This window comes from Mobula birostris, chromosome 15 (assembly GCF_030028105.1).
Source record: "Mobula birostris isolate sMobBir1 chromosome 15, sMobBir1.hap1, whole genome shotgun sequence".
In the NCBI taxonomy this organism is placed as follows: domain Eukaryota; kingdom Metazoa; phylum Chordata; class Chondrichthyes; order Myliobatiformes; family Myliobatidae; genus Mobula; species Mobula birostris.
In genome coordinates, this window is record NC_092384.1 from 8,654,970 (window position 1) to 8,677,482 (window position 22,513).

At 41.7% G+C, this 22,513-nt stretch overlaps 1 protein-coding gene across 4 annotated transcripts in view; it reads right to left on the bottom strand.

Moving 5' to 3' along the window:
* Positions 1-22,513, bottom strand: part of vac14 (vac14 homolog (S. cerevisiae)) — a 468,264-nt gene that overhangs the window by 107,015 nt on the left and 338,736 nt on the right. For 3 of the 4 annotated variants that reach the window (XM_072279307.1, XM_072279308.1, XM_072279306.1), the window contains 2 exons: positions 19,055-19,229; positions 10,369-10,487 (listed from right to left, as the gene is read on the bottom strand). In XM_072279307.1, coding sequence (XP_072135408.1) covers positions 10,369-10,487; positions 19,055-19,229 — 294 coding nt within the window. Of the gene's footprint in view, positions 1-10,223; positions 10,316-10,368; positions 10,488-19,054; positions 19,230-22,513 lie in introns of all 4 variants that reach the window. The other variant, XM_072279309.1, reaches the window with a different exon arrangement.

Genomic DNA, 22,513 nt, shown 5'->3' on the forward strand with positions numbered 1-22,513 from the left:
TAATTGATGGGGATCTTGTGGGGTAGAATGTAGACAGCAGAGTCTGGAATTAGCTGAAGCTTGGAGATAAGTATGTTAGCTCTCCAGAAAAGCATTAGAGGAAAGTTAAGTCTGGAGTGACAAAGCTGCACGATAAGGTGGATAATCCTTTTAGTGATTATTTGGGCACCATGGATTTCCATCTCTCTACAATGTGACAGATCCCAATCTCTAGAATTCCATCAATAAACCTCTCAGCCCCAATCCCCTTTCACAGCTCTTTAAGACCCAATTCATTGACCAAGCATTTGGTCACCTACCTAAACATCACCTTATGCAGATTACTGTCAGATTTTGCTCAGTGGCACTACTCCAAAAACATCTTGGGATGGTTTGGTATGTTAAACTCTGTACAGTTATTGGCAGTGTTATAAACTCACAACACTGGGGCAGCCTGTTGAACAATTTGGGAAACTACGTCACCACGGTACTGGAATTATTGTCTCTGATTTCAATTGTTGCTGCTCAGTGATATGGCGAGGTAGTACAAGTGCATTTATCAAACACAAGGTGACCAAAGTCAAAACAGAGCTTGGTGATGCATGAAAAGTATTGAACCTTTTCCACTAATGGATTTATAACAGGCCTAGATAAAGTGGATGTGGAGAGGATATTTCCTATAGTGGAGGGAGTCTAGGACCAGAGGGCAGAGTCTCAGAAAAGAGGGGCGTCCATTTAGAACAGAGATGTGGTGGAATTTCTTTAGCCAGAGGGTGGTGAATCTGTGGAAATTATTGCTCCTGACAGCTGAAGAGGCCAAGACATTGAGTATATTTAAAGCAGATGTTGATATGTTCTTGATTAATCAAGGCATCAAGGATTATGGGGAGAAGGCAGGAGAATGGGAATAAGTGGATAATAAATCGGTCAAAATGGAATGGTAATGCATTCAATGGGATGAATGGCCTATTTCTGCTCCAATGTCTTATGGTCTTTCTCACTACATTGCCCTGTATGTTAAGACCAAGGTAGTGTAGGGATTGGCTGAATAATGCAAAGCAATGCAAGCTAAGTCTGCTATATTCACCCAAAGCTGAGACCTGGTTGTCACAATGGGCCTGAGGCATAGCTCTGTGGGACAGAATCAGGAGGAGAGTAGTAGGTTAGAGAGGGGAAGCACACACGGAGTGCTGAAACACCCCACAATAACACCTATTTTGTATCTCCTAATGATATAGGTGGTGGTTGCACAATCCACTGAATCCATGCCAACTCTCAGATTCCTGTCAATCCTGCTTGCCCCACTTGTTCCCCCAAAGCTTGCTATCACACCCCCATTAACCCCCACCCCCATTTTCCTGTGGGAGGGGCAATTTATGGTGCCCAAACAACTGGCAACTTTTTGTGATTTGGAGGGAAACAAGTAGCAGAAGGAAATCTGCATAGTTGCAGGGAAAACGTGCAAACTCCACACAAGCAGTGTCAAAGATCATTGGGGGACAACCAAACTACCTACATTGTCACTGTAAAGGAGCTCCTCTCTTCCTCACTCAGTATCCTTAACAATTCTCTCTGCTGAATGGTTTCATAGTTGACAAGCCCCTGATCACTGAGCAAACAGACTGTCTGGACATGAAGGAATTCACAATTAAACAGAATCTCATTCCCAAACATGGAGCTTCCATTAATAAGGGTCTCACAGGATTCTAGCTGAAGGGCAAAGGTGCTAGCTGATATTCCCTTTCCTTAGCTAGGGGACACAGCAAGCTTTCATTCTACCACCATGAGGTCATGTTCAGCTCTATAAAACCCTGGTTAGACCACATTTGGAATACTGTGTTCAGTGCTGATCGCCTCATTACAGGACGGATGTGATGAGCACTGAGAGTGGATTTAACAGGATACTGTCTGGATCAGAGAGCTAGGGCTTTCTCTTTCCAGCGAAGGAGAATGAGGGGTGACTTGATGGAGGTGTACAAGATGATAAGAGGCATAGATCGAGTGGATAGCCAGAGACTTTTTCCCAGGGTAGAAATGGCTAATACCAGGGGGCATAATTTTAAGGCGATTGGAGGAAAGTATAGGGGGGATGTCAGAGATACATGTTTTTATACAGAGAGTGGTGGGTGCATGGAACACCCTGTCAGGGATGATGATAGAAACAGATACATGAGGGGCATTTAAGAAACTCTTAGATAGGCACACGGATGATAGAAAAATGGAGGACTATAAAAAAGGGAAGGGTTAGATTAATCTCATAGTAGGTTAAAAGTTGGTGCAACATCATGGGCCAAATCGTCTGTACTGTGCTGTAATATTCTATGTAATATATTCTTTCTGACCTTAGATCTGGCTGAAGGTCAACACTGAAAGCCCTTTGTTTTTCATAGATGAACTCGGTCACCTGTTACATTTAGCCTCATGTATCAGGTCTTATAAGAGCTTGATTGTTAAATTAGTGGGTTATGGTATTTCATTCAGCATATTAATAAGAAGATATTTATTTATAAAGATTAATATCATCTCATACACACAGACTGAAGAAATTGCACTTCCCTCATCAGAAACTGGATTTGGTAAATAAACACACCCCAGTAACAGTCACAGAAGACCAGAGATATTCAGTAGCTGCAAATTTATCTTACAAATGCAATAACTCAGGGAAATTATTACAGTAAGTTCAAGCAAGCATGATTTGATTCATGTAAATTTTGATTCATATAATGATTCATTATATTTTGATCAGTGATTATAGATTTTAATGAGATACTTATTGAAAAATGATCTGCCTTATACACATAATTTTAAGCAGCCCAGAAGATTCAAACTGATAAAAATTCACATTAAATACTCAAAAGTAAATTTTATAATGATTGAAAAATTAAAAATGAATTTTGTCAGAATTTGCGTCGGCATGGTGAAGATTATTTAAAGAGCAAAAGAGAGAAAGGATATACAGTTTGTTCTCAGGCTAGTAAACGGTTACTAGGGCAGACTACAGGAATCGGTATTTACATTGATGACACACTCAACGTTTCAGGCACAGTTTCTTTCCCTCCACTAACAGATTTCTGAATGGACAATGAACCCATAAACACTAGCTCACTAGATTTTTTGTTTCTCTCTTTTTGCACTGCATAATTAACTTAATTTTTATATATATTTCTTATTGTAATTTATCATTTAAAAAGTATTATGTATTGCAATGCAATGCTGCCGCAGAACAAAATATATTCCAGTGATGTTAATCCTGATTCTGATTCTTAAAGCCAATATTTTTCTTTGAATCAGTGATTCACTAAGATGGTCTTTTAGAATAGAGGGATGCGAATTTGTGGAACTGATTGCTATAGACCGCTGTGAAGGCCAAGACATTTGGTTGATAGATTCTCAGTTAGTAGGGGTGTCAAAGGTTATGGAGAGAAGGCAGGAGAATGTGGTTGAGAGGGAAATTAAATAAGTCTAGAGGAAATGGCAGAGCACACCCGATGGGCCAAATGGCTTAATTCTGCTCCTATGTCTTAAAGCCTTATGAATCCCAAGTTGGGTTGTCTCATGAAGAGAGACTGAATTAAGATTAGTCGATACTCATTCAAAGAGGCCTGTAAAGATGAAGAAGGTTTTGAGGAGGATTGACAAGTTAAATACTGTGAAACAGTTTCTTCAGCCTGGAGAAGGTAAAAAAGGTGGATAGTACCAGTGAGGAATTGGCTGAGATGCTGGATCAGCTGCAATCTCACTGAATAATAGAGGACACACAATAGACACTCTGCTTCTATTTATCATGTTAATTACAGTCTCATGCCAAACATTTACATCAGGAGCCAAAGTTTAGCTGAAACCCATAGAAGAAGCATCAACTTCTTTAGCTGAAACCCATAGAAGAAGCATGGAGTTTTGACTAGCAGCCAGTAAACATTTTCAGGACAGGTTAATTTCAAGAATGCAATTTTCTTCAAAATCATAATCACACCACTGAAGATGATTAACCATTGGAATCAGAGTGAATGGAAATTGCATTTTGTCAGAACACTGTCCCCTAATCCCTTTGTAGAGCTGTCATTGCAGTTTAAATGCTGACTCTGACAAGGAAAGATTTCCATAAAAAGGAAAATTTGCATTCTTCTTGTACGGTGCCCAACTTCAATGTCTCAAAGCACTCCAGGGACAAGTCCAGACAAATGGAAAGGTAGCCAGTTTGCACGTAAAGCTCCCACATTGTGATAACCCGGTTTAGTGATGCTTGAGAGAAAAGCATTAACCAGGTTGGTGGGGAGAACTTACTTGGTTGTCTCTGAAGGACTGCCATATGATCTGTAGTCAATAATAACTTCTATAGATGCACAGTGGAGAGTAACCTAACTGGTTACATCACCATCTGGTAAGGAAACACCAATGCCCAGGAACAGAGAAGTCTCCAGAAAATGGTGGATACAACCCAGTCTATCAAAGGCAAAGTCCTCCCCACCACTGAGCACATTTACAAGGAGTACTGCTACAAGAAAGCAGCATCCATCATGAAGGATCCCCACAATCCAGGCCATGCTCTCTTCTCTCTACTACCATCAGGCAGGAGGTTCAGGAGCCTTATGTCCCACACCTTCAGGTTCAGGAACAGTTCTTATCCTACAACCATCAGCCTCTTGAAGTAGACTGCATAACTCCTCAACTCAACTTTGAACTGATTCCACAACCTATAGACTCACTGTTAAGGACTCTACAACTCATGTTGTTGGTATTATTCATTTAATTACTTTTATTTGCTCAATTTGACTTCCTTTGCACATTGGTTACTTCAGTCTTTATTTATGCATGGGTTTTCATAAATGCTACTGTATTTCTTTATTTTTATATAAACACCTGCCAGAAACTAGATCACAAGGTAGTATATGATGACATTTACAGACTTTGATAATAAATTTACTTTGACTTTCACTTTAGTGCTCTCAAGAATCATACTGCATAGAAACAGGCCCTTTGGCTCAACTGGTCCATGCCAAATAAGGTGCCCATCCAAGCTAGTTCTGTTTGCCTCCATTGGTCCATAATCTTCTAAACTTTACCTATCCTTGCACCTGTTCCTCTTACTTTTAAATGACAATATTGTACTTGCCTCAAACACTTCCTCTGGCAGCTCATTCCATATACATACCATCCTGTGTGTTAAAAATATTGTCCCTCAGGTTCCTATTAAATCTCTGCTCTCTCACTTCAAACCTATGCCCTCTGGATCTTGATGACCCTGGTTAAAAAAAAGACTCATTCACCCTCATGATTTTATACACTCTTCAGTAAGGGAGATAGGCTTTGGTGTAACGTTTTACTCAAACATCTCACGCAAACTTTAATGCTGAACTGAAGTGTTGGGGATTATATGGAGGGGCCACGACTAGACCATAGCTGCCACACAGTTCAGTAAAGGACTTCAGAGAGTGTGAGGAAGACACCTTTAATTAAGTCAGCTGTAGGGACTTCCAGTGTTGAAACAGTGAATGTCAAGTAGAACTGACTGGGCTCTGATGAAAGGTTTACTTCCTGAAATACCTACCATGTTGCTCTTTCCTGATGCTGCCTGACTTCCTGAGTGTTCTCAGCATTTTCTGTTTTTGTTACACATTTCTGGTATCTGCAGCTTTGATCTTCAAGAACTATCTGCTGATTCTGAAAGATTAGAACCCAGATCCTCAACAGCTCCATTTTTTTTGAAGAGAAACATAAAATACAGATTAAGATAATTGAATGTTGTGGTTGCTAAGAACATACTTCACCTCACTGCTAGCTGCCTCAGAAGATAGTGATGAGGCTCTGTTTAGTACTATGGCTAGTAGTCGTCTAGGACAACCCTGACTGGTATAGAAACACCAATGCCCATGAACAGAAAAGTCTACAGAAAAAGGTGGATGCAGCCCAGTCCATCACAGGCAATGTCCTCCCCATTATTAAGCACATCTAGAAGGAACACTACCACAAGGAAGCAGTATCCATCATTCAGGGCCTCCACCATGCAGACCATGCTCTCTTCTCCCTACTACCATTACGTAGAAGGTACAGGGGCCTTTGGTCTCATTCCACCTGGTTCAGGAACAGTTATTACCCCTCAACCATCAGGCTCCTGAACCAACATGGATAACTTCATTTGCCCCAATTCTGAACAGATTCTACAACCTATGGACTCACTTTCAGGGACTTTATGACTCGTGCTCAGTATTAATTAACTATTTTTTTGCACCGTGTCTCTTGTACATTGGTTGTTTATCAGTCATTGTGTGTAGCTTTTCATTGATTCTATTGTACTTTTCTATTCTGCTGTGAATACCTGCAAGGAAATGAATCTCACGTTAGTGTATAGTGAGATATGTACACAAAATGCTTTCCAGTCCTGTTGAGGGGTCTCGGCCGAATGTCAACTGTTTATTCATTTCCATAGGTGCTGCCTGACCTGCTGAGTTCCTCCAGCATTTTGTGCATGTTGCTCTGGGTTTCCAACATCTGCAGAATCTCTTGTGTGTATAGTGTCATATATGTACATTGAGAATACATTTACTTTGAACTTTAAACAGTTACAGGGTTGCTTCAGAGGGCAAATAAGAACCAACATGTTAGTGTGCTGGTTCAAAGCTGCGAGTTGCAGCAAGTTGGTTAAACCTACAGAAGTATGGTTGATTCCCTTCCCCAGGACCTGACAGGTACCCAATCACTTCTACTGATACCCAAGATAAGGTACCGGGATTTCAAAGAAGGAATCAAACTTGTTTCAATTTGCATCCGTGAGATTGCAAGTTCAATGTTCAAGCATACCCTAGCTTCACCCCTTCTGAGTTGGGGTACTAGTCAGTTTCTCAATGTTGTGGAGAAAGCAACAGAATAGTGGCCTTTTGAATAGCTCTGGGTCTGTGCTTGTCCCCTTGCAGGGCAGAGTATTCCAATCTGAAAAAGCACAGACGACTTTCCACTTGTCAGACAATGACTTGCACAGCATCTTAACAGCTATTTGCAATGTTATCAAATCAAATCAAGTTTAATTATCATTCAAACTATACATAGATGCAGCTGAATGTGACAGCATTCTTCTGGGGCCAGGATGCAAAACATTCAAAACAGCAATGAAACATTCAAAAATAGCAAGTAACATAATTCAAAATATTGTGCAAAGAAGCATATCCACTCCAAAAAAAACATATATAGTTCAAGACCCTGAGTGACAATGTCCAGAAATTGATGTACAGTCTCTGAAAACAGATATAGTTCAAGATCCTGAGCGACAATGTCCAGCAATGTACAGTCTCCGGGCAGTGCACAGACGCACATAATCCAGCCTGTCACTCCATCGCTAGAACACAGGAGGGCAGCACTGATGGGCAACGTCAGGCTCTAGCTGAGCTCAATCACGCTGTAGTGCTTCCGCGTCTCTTACCTGGTTTGCAGCAGCAGGCAAACCCAAGTCTTGACACCCAGTTCTTGCTACAACTGCAGCTACACAGCTCTCATGTTGACTGTCCCTGTACCTGACAAGGGTAACAGGCCTGCAGCAATTTACATTATCACTGTCCTACAGAGTCTTGCACTATATACTACACTAACATGGATAAAGATCATAAGACATAGGAACAGAATTAGACCATCCGGCCTATCGATTCATGACTGATTTATTAATCCTCTGAACCCCATTCTCCTGCCTTCTTTGATAACCTTTGATGTCCTTACTAATCAAGAACCTATCAACTTCTGCTATAAACATACCCAATCACTTGGCCTCCTCTGGGACTGAACTTGGCAATGAGTCTCACAGACTCTGGCTACAGAAGTTCCTCATCTCTGTTCTAAAAGGACATCCTTACATTCTGAGGCTGTGCCCTCTGCTCCTAGACTCCCCCACTATTGGAAACATTCTCTCCACATCCACTCTATCCAGGCCTTTCAATATTCAATAGGTTTCAGTGAGATCTCCCCATCATTCTTCTAAACTCCAGTGAATACAGGCCCACAGCCATCAAATGTAACAAACCAGTGAGGACTTATTCGCTTAAATCCCATCTTCTGGATCCATCACCCAAGTATCTCCTTGTGTTTATGAGTAGTGAACCATGAACAACCACTTGACCAAGGTGGGAGGAAAGGGGAACATCACAGACATGACTGACATGGTACACAAACATGAGGATGTGGATTGTACGCTAGTAATCAGAACCCTTGGCAATTCTATTGCCTTGTCTCGCCCGGGGCCTCATCTGAATTGTGAATCGCCAGCAGTGAACTCAGCAGAGACAAGCCTCTAACACAGTTGCAGGTAAAAACTGTACAGTTCCAACAGATTCTGTAGATAAATGTGACCAAAGGTAAAAAATCAAGTTCTTTGTCCAGAGCTAATAAATGTCTAACTGAATAGAGTTGTTGTATTTTCACAGGCTGCTTTTACCTATAAATGGAAAAGATAGAATGCACACAGAGCAGCTGCGGGTGTTAGTTTTTTTTATTTAGCCTTCAGAAGAATCTGTAACAGATTCTTCTGCCAATTCTGGTCATGTCTGGCATTGGTGGGGGTTGGGGTGGGGGGGGGGGGTGAGTGCTGGGAAATGTGCAGCCTGGGCAATTTCAGAATCTAAGTCCACGAATGAGACAACAAACTACACCAAGCAATTCACAATTGTACAGCAGACAGTGCTGCTGCCACATAGCCCCTGGGTCAGGGGTTCATTTCTGAGCTCAGGTGCTGTCTCTGTAGAGTTTGCGTATTCTCCCTGTGATCATTGGGTGTGTTTCTTTTTCATCTTATCCACACAGACCATCTGATCACATCAGTATATTGAGGTACCACAAGGGGAAAACAATCACAGAATGCAGAATAAAGTGTTACAGTTACAGGGAAAGTGCAGAGCTGGCAGACAAAATGGGGTAAGCGTAGAATTAATGTAAGGGGGTGTGTAATGATCAATATGTCTGACTCGGTGTTGAATGAGTCTGAATTCCATTCAGGACAAAAGGTACATGGATGATACCAGAGCTGAGACACTAAACAGGTGGGACTTCCCTCAGAAAAGAGGACATATTGGATAATCCTACAGAATTGTAAAATTATGGAAGGGCTGATTACGATGGAGGTAATGTTTTAAGACGGTCATTGAATAAAGAATCTTCTTTACTCAGGGAATGGTTAGAATTGAAAATTATTTACAGGAGTAAGTGAAATGAATGGTATAAATGTATTTAGGGGAAGCAACATTTGTAGAAAAAAGAAAGTGATTAAAAATACTATGGGGGTAAATAGAGTAGCAGAGACGACAAAGAAATATTGACAAAAAGAACTGTTAAGCTGAGTTGTCTAATTCTTTGCAGCAAATTCTAGGCACTGTTCTATGTAAATTCAACTGATGTACACACTGAACAATCTACATTTGCTTTAAAATTCCAAATGCAACACCACGATAGGCCAGACCTGGGTAGATGACCAACTGGGTGGTTGATGGAGGAGCAAGGAGTTTGAGCATCCCACTGGAACTATTAGCAAAACATAACGGCAACTTGAGAGTGTTAAACTAATGCAGTCAAGCATGCAATATCCCTGTAGTTTAACATCTCATCCAGAGGTCGGCTTATAAAATTTCCAAGTAAGGCTGCAAAGTCAAAACTGCTCTCGGTTTGAGTGCATATGTTCAGGTTCTAATTTGAAATATAGCCCTGCCGATTTGAATTCTAATGGTGCTGCTACCCTTAAATTTGAAATTCAGTTGGATCATGTAAGGGCAGCCATTTTGTGTGGCAGAGTTTTTGAGTGTTGTGGTGAACATTTACACAATCCTGTGTCGTTTTTCCCCTGTTTGCACCATCATAAACCATTATCTGTAAGTGTCAGCTTAGTTCATAAAGGAAAATGCTATCTGAGCAATATTTTGTGTTAACATTATGTGAAAGTTTATTCCTGATTACCAGTATAGTGATTGACCAGCCTTAGTAATTTAATGAATGCTAACATGAGAATAATCTTCTCACAATTCAAACTTTACTTACCCATGTTGTGTATAATTTTGATACTTTACATGGAAGTCTAGTTTCTTATACCTAATCTTATGAATGAGTGATTTAATCGTCATAAGTTTGCTGCTGCATGAAGTATTTACGGTATTTTTCTGGTTTGTTTTCAGTTTTACTTTTATTCGACTGTATGTGTGCGTGCTGCTCAAAGAAAGCACTCGGAACTTGGACACTATTTTTGACCCCTGTGTTCAGTTCTATGGAGTTTGGCTTACCACTGAATTGTGTACTTCCTACTTCAGACACAAGGAGAGCAGGACAGCGGAACTCCCTGACCCAAGGCCCAAGTCTTGCCAACTGAGTCAAGCTGCAGGAAGATAAGCCAAGCTGTCAATCTCACACGTTAGAATGAAAGGATACAATTTCTGAATGAGATCATAGGCATGCTTGTAGTTCTGTGTGAGGAAGCAGAGGGAGACTGTGGCCACAGGGTTGTGACACCAGGAACGATACAAGCTACAGAACAGATTGCAGCTTTCCTGTAGGCAACAAAATATACAGAAACAATAATTTAAAAAATACAACACACCAAAGGTAGAGCCTTCAAGCCATAGCTTCAAACTGTGGTGCACAGTGCACTAATTTTGAAGCATTGTGAAGCCCCCTGGACATGACACAACAAGAAGCCCACCTATTAAGCTGAGCCATCTTGTTCGTAGTTGGTCTTTCCATTTTTTTACGGAGAAAATTAACCTTCTAATGCAAATCAAATTTTGTTAGTAGAGGTGAAGTAGGGTGAGGGTTGTGGAAATAAAACATCGTATCCAATTCTTCTCTTTCAGTGGAGGTTGATATAAATGAATGAAGTCCTGCGGAATGAATATAGAGAGTTAGGTAAGAAATTAAAATGAAGGAAATTGAGGTTAGTAATTTCTGGATTACTCCTGGTGCCACAGGAATAGAAGAGTCAGATGAATGTGTGGCTGAAGAGCTGGTGTAGGGGCCAGGGACTCAGTTTCTTGGATCATTGGGATCTCTTCTGGAGTAAAGGTGACCTGTACAAGAGGGATAAGTTGCACTTAAGACAGAGGGGGACCTGATATCCTACTGGGGAAATGTTCCTTTGCCACCAGGAAGTATAGAGTAAATTCCCAGTGGGGTGGGATTCATGAGAGTGAAGTCAGTGAAAAGACAGGGGTATGTGTAGCAACCAAAAAATGTAAACTTAGCCAACAGGATAGCTATGTTTGCGGTTGAAGAGCAGATAGGAAAACTGCTTAATATTGCATCTATTTCAAAGCACGTTGCTTAACAGGTAAGGCCGATGAACTGAAGGCATGGAATGCCTCTAGTGACTTGGACATTGTAGCCATTTAAGAAACATGGCTGAGAGAAGGGCAGGGCTGGCAGCTTCCAGAATACAGAAACTTTAGACGTGACAGAGTAAGAGTGGAGGGGGTTTTACATTTTGATAGAAGAGGACATTACAACAGTGCTTAGAGAGGATATTTTTGAGGCCTCATCTAATGAGGCCATTTGGGTAGAACTTAGAAATAGGAAGGGGATGGTTTCCTTGGTAAAGTTGTATATCAACCTCTCCCCACCAACAGTCAGTGGGAACTTGAGGAGCAGATGTGTTGAGAAATTTCACGTTGTTGTAAGAACGGGGAACTCCCCTGTTTTCATGGATGCTTGTGAAGAAAAAGAATTTCAGGATGTATATTGTATGACATTAAGGAGATGCAGCACAGAGTGGCACAGGAAGTCATTCCTGCCTGTGGCCATCAAACTTTACAACTCCTCCCTTGGAGGGTCAGACACCCTGAGCCGATAGGCTGGTCCTGGATTTATTTCATAATTTACTGGCATAATTTACATATTACTATTTAACTATTTATGGTTCTATGGTTCTATTACTATTTATTATTTATGGGCAACTGTAACGAAAACCAGTTTCCCCCGGGATCAATAAAGTATGACTATGACTATGATTAGCAGGTAGAGCTGGTGGGACTTCTCAGTGTTCCTGGTATTGACTGGGTCACCCACAATAAAAAAGGGCCTGGATGGAGCAGAATTTGTGTGGTGCATCCAAGATAGTTTCCACACTTTGTAAGAAGGAATACTGGATCTCCTCTTGGGATCCAGTAACTGAAGTCTCTTTTGGGGAGAATACTGAGTAGTGACTGCAATTTTATTGGTTTTAAAATAGTTATGGAAAAAGATCGACAGGTTGACAGGTTAAGATCTTGAACTGGAGCAGGACAGTCTTTGAGGGCATTAGGTAGAATCCAGCTGAGCTTCACTGGGTGACTTCACTTAAAGGCAAAGGACTAGTTGGCAAGTATGTACGGAGCTGTACGGAGATGGCTGAGATTTTTAATATTGTTTATCTTCACTGTTTATTAAGGAGAATACCAGAGAATGGATGCCAAAGAAATGAGTTATGTGGCTTTGGATCATGTGGACATTATGAGGAAGGAGGTATTTGTAGTCTTCAAGATGGGCATTAAGGTGGGCAAACTTCGGGGCCTGACTAGTGCGCCCCCAGATCTTATGGGAAGCCAGGGAAGAAATCACGGAGGCACCTGTAAAGATGGTTGCTTTATTGTAAGTCACCGGTTAAGTTTCACAAGATTGGAGGGTGGCCAATGTTGTTCCATTGTTCAAGAAAGGTCACAAAGACAGGCCAGGGAACTGCAGGCTGGTGAATTTGACTTCAGTTGTAGGCAAGTTAACTGGAGGGAATTCAGACAGACAAGATCTACCATCACTTGGATAGTAGGACCTGATTGTATTCTTGATATTTTTTTATTTGCACGATTTTGTCTTCTTTTGCACGTTGGTTGTTTGTCAGTCTTTATTTATTGATATATTTTTTTATAAATTCTGTTGCATTTCTGTTTTCCTATAAATGCTTGGAAGAAAATGAATCTCAAGGTAGTATATGGTAACATATATGTACTTTGATAATACATTTTATTTTGATCAGGAATAGTCAGCATGGCTTTGTATGTGGGAGGATGATAAATTCTTTGGAGATTTTGGAAATGGTAACTAAGGGCATACATGACAGTAGGGGAGTGGATGTTGTCTATATGGACTTTAGTAAGGCCTTTGACAAGATCCCAAGTGGCAGGGTGAGCTGGAAGTCTAGGTTGCATGAGATTTGGGGAGCCATTGAAGTGGAGGTGAGGTGCTTGCAGGGTTATGAGCCAAATGCAAACAACTGGGACAAGTAGGGAGAATGCTGTGGTTGGTATGGACTAGTTGGGCTGAAGGGCCTGTTTCTATGCTCTGACTCTTGGAGAAACAGTTAATACTTCAGACAAAAGGCACAGGCACGAAATGCTGGAGGAACTCAGGAGGTTGGGCAGCATCTATGGGGAATGAATTGAAAATGCTGGGAGGTAATAGGTGTAAGGAGTAAGGGACTTAAAGAGAAGGAATCCTTCCTCCCTCTCAACCTTCTTACTCTGGCCTTTTCTCCTTCCCCTTCCAGTCATGTTGAAGGGTCTCAGCTTGAAATGTCAACTGATTATTCTCCTCCTTAGAGGTTGCCTAATTTGCTGAGTTCCGCCAGGATTTTGTGGGCATTACTCTGGATTTAAAGCACCTGCAGAATCTCTTGTGTTTACATCAGGGTTCTTTTAGCAGATGCTGCTTGACCTTCTGAGTATTTCCAGCATTTTTCGTGCTCTTTTTCGAGATTCCCAGTGAAAAAATTTGATACTAAATAAAATTATTCCCCATTAACAAGAATCAACAGAGGGAACAGAAGGCGAAAGCTGAGGTCTTAGGAGCCCAGTTGAACGTAGAAAGGGTGGTGATTTATTTATTGGTAAGGGACGACCTACTGGTGGGAGCACAGAGACCGGATCACTGGCACTGGGTCTAGTGCTGCGGAGTAGGGGGTGGTGGGCTGGGATGGGGTGTGGGAAGAGGACTGCAGTAGTGGTAGGGAATTCCATAGTTCCAGCGGAGTAGATGCTAAATTTTGTGGATGTGAAAAAGACACCTGGATGGTATGTTCCCTCCTATGATCCAGGGTCAGGGATGTCTCAGATTGTCGGATTGGACCCATGGCATTCTAAAGGAGAAGGGTGGCAGCAATGACATAGGTAGGAAAAGGGAGGAGGTTCTGAAGCGAGAATTTAGGGAGTTAGGTAGAGAGCTGAAAAACAGGACCTCCAGGGTTGTAATCTCTGGATTGCTGCCTGGACCACGAACCTGTGATAGTAAGAATAGGATAATTTAGCAGATGAATGCGTGGCTGAGGAACTAGTGCAGGGAACAGGGCTTCGGATTTCTCGATCATTGGGATTTCCTTTGGGAAGGGAAAGAAGGGACAGATTACACCCGAACCTGAGGGGGACCAATATCCTTGTGGGCAGGTTTGTTATAACTGCTGGGGGGGGGGGTTTAAACTAAATTGGGTGAGAGAAGGGAACCAGGGTCAAAGGGCTGAGGATGGGACAGCTCATATATGATTAAATGCAGTGTGCAGTGAGAAGGACAGGCAGATGAAAGGGCAAAATTGCAATCAGTGAGATGAGTTCAGGTGTAACATGGGGGAAAACTGAAAAACAGTGATGAATGCAGGACAGGAGGGTTATATTTGAATGCAAGCAGCATACAGAATAAGATAGATGACCTTGTAGTGCAGTTACAAATTGGCAGCTATGGCATTGTGGGCATCATTGAGTCATGGCTGAAAGAAGATCATAGTTGGGAGCTCAGGATCCAAGGATATATGTTGTATCGAAAGGACAGGCAGGTAGGCAGAGGTGGTGGGGTGGCTCTGTTGGTAAAACATGAAATCAAATCCTTAGAATCCTTAGACATAGGATCAGAATCCTTGTGGGAAGAGTTGAGAAACTGAAAGGGTAAGAAAACCCCGATGAGAGTTATATGCAGGCCCCTGAACAGTAGCCAGGATGTGGGCTACAAATTACAACAGGAGATAGAAAACACACGTCAAAAGGACAATGTTACGATAGTCATGGGGGATTTTAATATGCAGGTAGATTGGGAAAATCAGGGTGGTGGTGGATCCCAAGAGAAAATTTGAAGAATGTATATGAGATGGACTTTTAGAGCAGCTTACGGTTGAGCCCACTCGGGGAAAGGCTATTCTGGATTGGGTGCTGTGTAATGAACTGGATGTGATTAGGGAGCTCAAGGTAAAGGAACCCTTAAGGAGGCAGGGATCATAATGTAAGACCATAAGATATAGGAGCAGAATTAGGCCACTTAGCTTATCGAGTATGCTCTGCCATTTTATCATGCTGATCCATTTCCCTCTCAGCTCCAATCTTCTGCCTTCTCCCCATATCCATTCATGCCCTGACTAATAAAGAATCTATCAATATTTGCCTTAAATACTTAGCCTCCACAGTTGCCTTTGGCAAAGAATTATGCAGATTCACCGCTCTCTGGTGAAAAAAATTCCTGCTTGTCTCCATTCTAAAAGGATGCCCCTCTATTCTGAGGCTGAGTCCTGTGGTCTTAGACTCACCCACCATAGGAAATAGCCTCTCCACATCCACCCTATCAAGGCCTTTCAACATTTGATAGGTTTCAATGAGGCCACTCTCATTCTTCTGAATTCCAGTGAGTTCAGGCCCAGGGCCACCACACGCTCCTGATATGACAAGTCTTTCAATCTGGAATCATTTTCGTATACCTCCTTTAAACTCTCTCCAATTACAGTACATCCTTTCTTAGATAAGGGGCCCAGAACTGCTGACAATACTCCAAGTGAGGCCTCACCAATGGTTTATAAAGCTTCAACATTATATCTTTCCTTTTATATTCTAGTCCTCTCGAAGTGAATGCCAGCATCGCATTTACCTTCCTCACCACAGACTCAACCTGTAAATTAACATTTAAGTAAACCTGCACAAGGGCTCCCACATCCCCTTGCACCTTGAATTTTTGTATTTTATTTATTATACCAAAGTGCATGATCATACACTGCCTGACACTGTATTCCATCTGCCACTTCTTTGCCCATCCTCCTAATCTGTCTAAATTCTTCTGTAGCCTCTCCACTTCTCTCAAAGCTACATACCCCTCCGCCTATCTTAATATCATCTGCAAACTTGGTCACAAAGCCATCAATTCCATCATTCAAATTATTGACATTTAACATAAAAAGAAGCAGTCCCAACACACAGCCCTGTGGAACCAGCAGCCAACCAGAAAAGGTTCCCTTTATTCCCACTCTTGGACTCATGCCAATTAGCCAATGCCAATGCCCTGTAATACCATGGGCTCACCTTGTCAAAGACCTCCTGAAATCCAAGTACACAATGTCCACTGATTCTCCTTTGTATCTGCTACTAGTAGCCGAGATTTTCCCTTCAGGAAACCATGGAGACTATGGCCTATTCTATCACGTGTCTCAAGTACCCTGAAATCACATCCTTAACAATCAACTCCAACATCTTCCAAACCACTGAGGTCAGACTAACTAGCCTATAATTTCCTTTCTTCTGATTCTCTTATTTCTTGAAGAGTGGAGTGACATTTGCAATTTTCCATTCTTCCGGAACCATGCCAGAGTGAATGGCTTCTTGAAAGATCATTACTAATGCCTCCACAAGCTCTTTAGCCACCTCTTTCGGAACCCTGGAGTGCACAACATCTGGTCCAGGTGACTTATCTACCTTTAGACCTTTCTGTTTCCAAACTGTCTCCCTAGTAATGGCAACTTCACACACTTTTTCCTCCTGACACTCTTGAACTTCTGGCATATTGCTAGTGTCTTCCAGTGAAGACTGATGCAAACTACTTATTCAGTTCGTCCACTATTTCCTTGTCCCCCATTACTACCTCTTCAGCATCATTTTCAAGTGGTCTGATACCCACTCTTGTCTCTCTGTTTTAGTTTATCTATCTGAATAAACTTTTGGTATCCTCTAAAATTATTGGCTAGCTTAATTCGCATTCCTTCTTTATGACTTTTTTAGTTGACTTCTGTTGGTTTCTAAATGCTTCCCAATCCTCTAGCTTCCCATTAATCTTTGTTCTATGATATGCACTCTCTTTTCCTTTTATGCTGTCTTTTGACTTCCCTTGTCAACCATGATTGTGTTATTTTGCCTTTAGAATACTTCTTTCACTTGGGGATGTATATATATCCTGCACCTTCCGATTTGCTCCCATAAATTCCATTGTCCCTGTTGGTGTTCTTATCAAATCATTTTTGGCCAGCTCCTCTCTCAAGGCTCTGTAATTCCCTTTATTCCACTGTAATATTCATACATCTGACTTTAGCTTCTCCTCAAATTACAGGGTGAATTCGATCATACGATGACATGAAGCCCCTAAAGATTCCTTAACCTTAAGCTCCCCAATCAATTCCGGTCATTGTGCAACACCCACTGCAGAATAGCTGATCCCCTAATGGGCTCAACCATGAGCTGTTTTAAAAAGCCACCTTGTAGGCACTCTAGAAATTCCCTGTCTTGGGCTCCAACACTAACCCAATTTTCCCAGTCTGCCTGCATATAGAAATTTCCCGTGATTATAATAACATGCCCTTTTGACATCCATTTTTTATCTCCCATTGTAATTTCTAGACCACATCTTTACTACTGTTCAGGGGTCTGTAGTTTTGTAGTTCCTTAGGTCTACCCACGATGATTCAACGCCTCCCAACCCATGTCACCCCCTTCTAATGACTTGATTTCATTTTCCTGTTTGGCTGCTGGTGACTGGTAGTATTCTACAGGGGTCTGAGCTTGGACCGCTTCTTTTTAAATAACCTGTATACGCCAATGATCTGGATGACGAAATTGTTGGCTTTGTGGCCAAGGTTGTGGACAACCTGAAGATAGGTGGAGGACAGGTAGTGTTGAGGAAGCTTAGAGATTGCAGAAGGACTTAGATAGATTAGGAAAATGGGCAAAGAAGTGGCAAATGTTATATAATGTCGGGAAGTATGGTCATGCACTTTGGTAGAAGAAATAAAAGCATAGTCTATCTTCTAAACAGAAAATTCAAAACTCCAAGATGCCAGGAGACATGGGAGTCCTTTTGCAGGACTTCCTAAAGCTTAGCTTGCAGGTTGAGTTGGTGGTGAGGAATGCAAGTGCAATGTTAGCATTCATTTTGGGAGAACTAGAATATAAGGGCAAGGGTGCAATGCTGAGGCTTTATAAGGCATTGGTCAAACACATTTGGATTATTGTGAGTGGTTTTGGGCCCCTTATCCAAGAAAGGATATGCTGGGATTGGAGAAGGTTCAGAAGAGGTTCACAAGAATGATTTTGGGAATGAAAGGGTCAGGGTATGAGGAATGTTTGATGGGTCTGCGCCTGCAGTCGCTGGAATTTAGAAGAAAGAAGAGAATCTCATTGAAACCTATCCAATGTTGAATGTATGGATGTGGAGCAGATATTTCCTATAGTAGGGGGTCTCAGACCAGAGGGCACAAGCTCAGAACAGATGGACATCCTTTTAGACAGAGATGAGGAGCAATTTCTTTAGCAAGAGGGTGGTGAATCTGTGGAATTTGTTGCAACAGGCAGCTGTGGATGCCAGCTCATTGTGTGTGTTTAAGGCAGAGCTTGATAGGTTCTTGATTAGTCAGGGTGTGAAAGGTTATGGGAAGGTGGCAAGAGAATGGGGTCGAGAAGAAAAATTGTCAGCCACGATGAAATGGTGGAGCACACTTGATAGGCTGAATGGCATAATTCTGCTTCTATCTCTTATGGTCTTATTTATTTAGAGATATAGTGCAGTACAGGGACTTCCGGTTCAATAAACTACTCTGTCCAGCAATTCACCTATTTATCCCCAGACTAATCACAGGACACCTTACAATGACTAATTAATCTACTAATTAGCACATTTTTGGTCTGTGGGAGGAAACTGGAGCACTTAAGAGGAAACCAAGAACTTGAACAACACAACAAGCTGCCATTTTACTACTGCCTTAGATTGGCTGGCTCATCTTGGGCCATGTAATGGAGCTGGATCCTTACAATTGACATTGCTCAAACAGTAACTACTGCATTCTTTGACCTGAAACTATTGAGTAAACCCTGTCCACACACCTATGTATGCCAAATCTGAGAGACTTGAGAGTTGCCCTTACCACTGTGTGCAGGTCCTTCAGCTGGTTTCGAAGTTGGAAAAGTTCAGTTGATGTTAAGAGGATGGAGTTCAGAGTCTGGACCATGGTTGAAGCAAATTTCAAGTCTTCTTCACGAAGTAGGATTTCAGCCATGGAATGGAAAATGTTCTCAGCATTTAACAGGAGACATAGTTGCCTGCAGATTGGAAAGAGGAGAGGTGAAAATATATTTAGTGCTTTAAAAATTGCAATCAAGTTGATCCACTTAGTACCACTTTTAACTCCAATTCCAAGATAACCGGATGTTGGCATTAGAACTGGGACTAAAGGTGAGGTCAGTACTTATAGAGTAACACATACAAAATGCCGGAGGAACTCAGCAGGTCAGGCAGCAAATATGGAAAGGAATAAACAGTCAACATTTCAAGCCAAGGCCCTTCATCAGTGCATGTAATTTACAGCTTATGTTAACTCTGTCTGCCCCTGTAATGTACTGTGCTGCTGCAAATAGCTTACTTTCATGGTATTTATACACATATGCTGATGACAACAATAAACTTGAACTTGACGAGAATTCCACAGTTTTGGGCCTCTGCAGTTGAAAGTCTGATCAGCATTGGTGAGAAGTCAAATAAGGGGTGCATATAATTAGAAGAGCACAGATTATTTAGGAATGTTTGCTGGAGTTGATTTTAGATACTGTGTGGCGTGGAGAAGAATAATGTCATACAAACAGTACAGCATTGACAACCTATCTGAGGACAAACGTATAGCAGAGAACACTGCAGGGCATTCACCAGCAAGTAAAAACGAATGAGAGCTAACAGAGAGTGCTGCAGGCATCTCCTTCCTCTGACCAGCACTGTGTAACCCCATCTAAACATTCCTACATGGGGGTGGTACACAAGTGTAGCTGTTAGCACAGTGCCAGTTAACTGGATTCAATTCCTCTCCTTCTGAAAAAAGTTGGTACATTCTCCCCATGATGGTGTGATTGTCCTCTGGGTGGTCCAGTTTCGTCCCACACTGCCGGTTAGCAGGTTTATTGGCCACATGGGTGTAATTGGCCAGCCTGGGCATGTTGGGCTGCAAGGGCCAGTTATCGTGCTGTATTGCTGAAATAAAGCACTAAGATAGCAGCATGTTGCCACTGGTGACAAACACAGCATGTTGCGTGAGCACAGTCAACTGGATTAACAGTGTTCAGATAATTCTGCAGAGTGCAGCTATAGCTGCAATCAATTTTGCCTTAATATAAATATGCACGTGTGTTCCAGAGGTAATAATTTATGCAGAATGCTCCCATTATGTCAGGAATTATAGGGAATAATGCTGAACTACAACTCTGCTAAAGAACTCCCTCCCACTGGAGTAAAGGAGGATCCCTTTGGTTGCAGGGCTCAGTGGCCAAAGCCAAATCACATGAAAGATGAGACTGACCACTCAGTGTACTTAACTGCTGTACAAGAATAACAGCGGGTTCCAAAGGGAAATGAACAGGGGAGTTGTAAGGCAGATAGATAAACAGCAAAGATGAAAGAGACAGAGGAATAGAACAATGGAGTTACGGGAAAGCAAGTTTCACTCCTATATTCAGGAGCCTTAGATCCCACTTCAATAGGTTCAGGACTAGTTATCATCCTTCAACCATTTGACTCCTGAAGCAGTGTAGAAAACTTCTCTCACTTCAACTCTGAACTGATTTCACAGACACATTTTTCCAGTATTATACAACTCGTGTTCTCACTATTATATTAACTCCCAGTATTACTTTGCAGTTAGCTGAGTAGGTCCATTCCTTCCACCATGTCTGCACTTTCCAGGTACATTACTGAAACCATCATAATTGACAAAGGGCATAGGTGAGGCCTCATAACACAAAAGGCTAGGTACCTGGCTTTTTCTTTTTCCTGTGGGGAAGGGATGGAGAGGGAAGGGAAAGAGAGAGGATATGGCCAGTTAGATCAGGAGGAAGGAGGGGGTGGGGGAAATGGGACAGGGGCGGGGTTGAAGGATCTTGACCTGAAATGTCAACTGTCCAGTTCCCTCTCCAAGTGCTGCCTGACCTGCAGTGCCTTTGTGTGTTGTTCCATTACAGATCACAACAGTAAAAGTTCACTGCTGAAGCAGAAAGCTGACCGAACGAACAAGGAGATTTTTCAAGGGGGTATTGTTCTGCAAAGTGCTACAGGGCTGTTAAAACATAAACCATGCAATCTTAAAAGTTTCTTCCTCCAGGCAGTTAATCTGATCAACCATTCTAGTTAGCCCAACCCCCCATCTTTTACGCCGTCACTGCACTGCACTGTAAACACTTCTTATAATGCTGTTTAAGTTGCAAATACATGCTGGTATTTATGTATTTATGCACATTTTTATTCCACATCTCTTCTTTAATCTCTAAATTTATTTTTATATAATTGTTGAATGTTGTTATTTTTTGTTGCATGTCCCACGAAGACACCACAGCAATTTTCTAATACGTATGAATGCATATGGTGAATAAAATTGATCCTTGGTCCTTCAGGCTCCCTTCGGTGCTGGATGTGCTGGAAACATGTGCATTTAACTTCCGTTCACAATACAATTAATATGTAAAGTGCTGATAGCAGGCTCTTCCTTAGTCATTTTATGAGGGGTTCGGAGCTTTACAAGCTAATTTCTGAATCAGAGAGATAAAGCCCAGGCAACAAGTAGGATTTCATTAAGCAATTTCCTGATTTAGTGCAAAACTGCCAAGGCCCAAAATAAGTGATGTATTCACATTAGGAAGGATTTGAAATAATGTCTAAAAATAAGTCCTTAGCAATGAAATCCAATTCCTCATCATGTTGAGCTCAGTAAGCCTCCAGTCATCACCACTGGTTTAATACAAAATCCATCAGTTATGTAAAGAAGTTCATTAACTTTCACAAACTCATTTTGAGCCATAATTATGTTCTCTATCAAAGCTAGCTCGCTTACGATCATTCCTGATTTAGAAACAACCACTAAATACCACACAAGATAGTGGGGTGGCATGGTAACATAGTGGCTTAGTGTGCCAGCTGTAAGATTGAGCTCCAAATCCCATTGCTGTCCATAAGGAGTTTGTACATTTTTGCCATGACCGCGGAGGTTTCCTCCACATGTTCTGGTTTCCTCCAATATTCCAAAGATGTATGAATTATGGTTAGTAAATTATAGGGATGCTATGCTGTTGCCAGAAATGTGGTGACGCTTGCAGGCTACCCGAGCACAACCCCACATAAGCAACACTTTGCATTGTATGGTTCAATGTACATGTGTCAATAAAGCCAATGCAATCTTTACAAGACTGCAAGAGGAAGAATATTTCTTACACGTTATACAGGTTTCCCCCGTCATCCGAGGGTACAGCGTTCCTATGAAACGGTTCGTAAGCTGGAATGTCGTAAAGCGAAGAAGCAATTACCATTTATTTATATGGGAAAATTTTGTGAGCGTTCACAGACCCAAAAA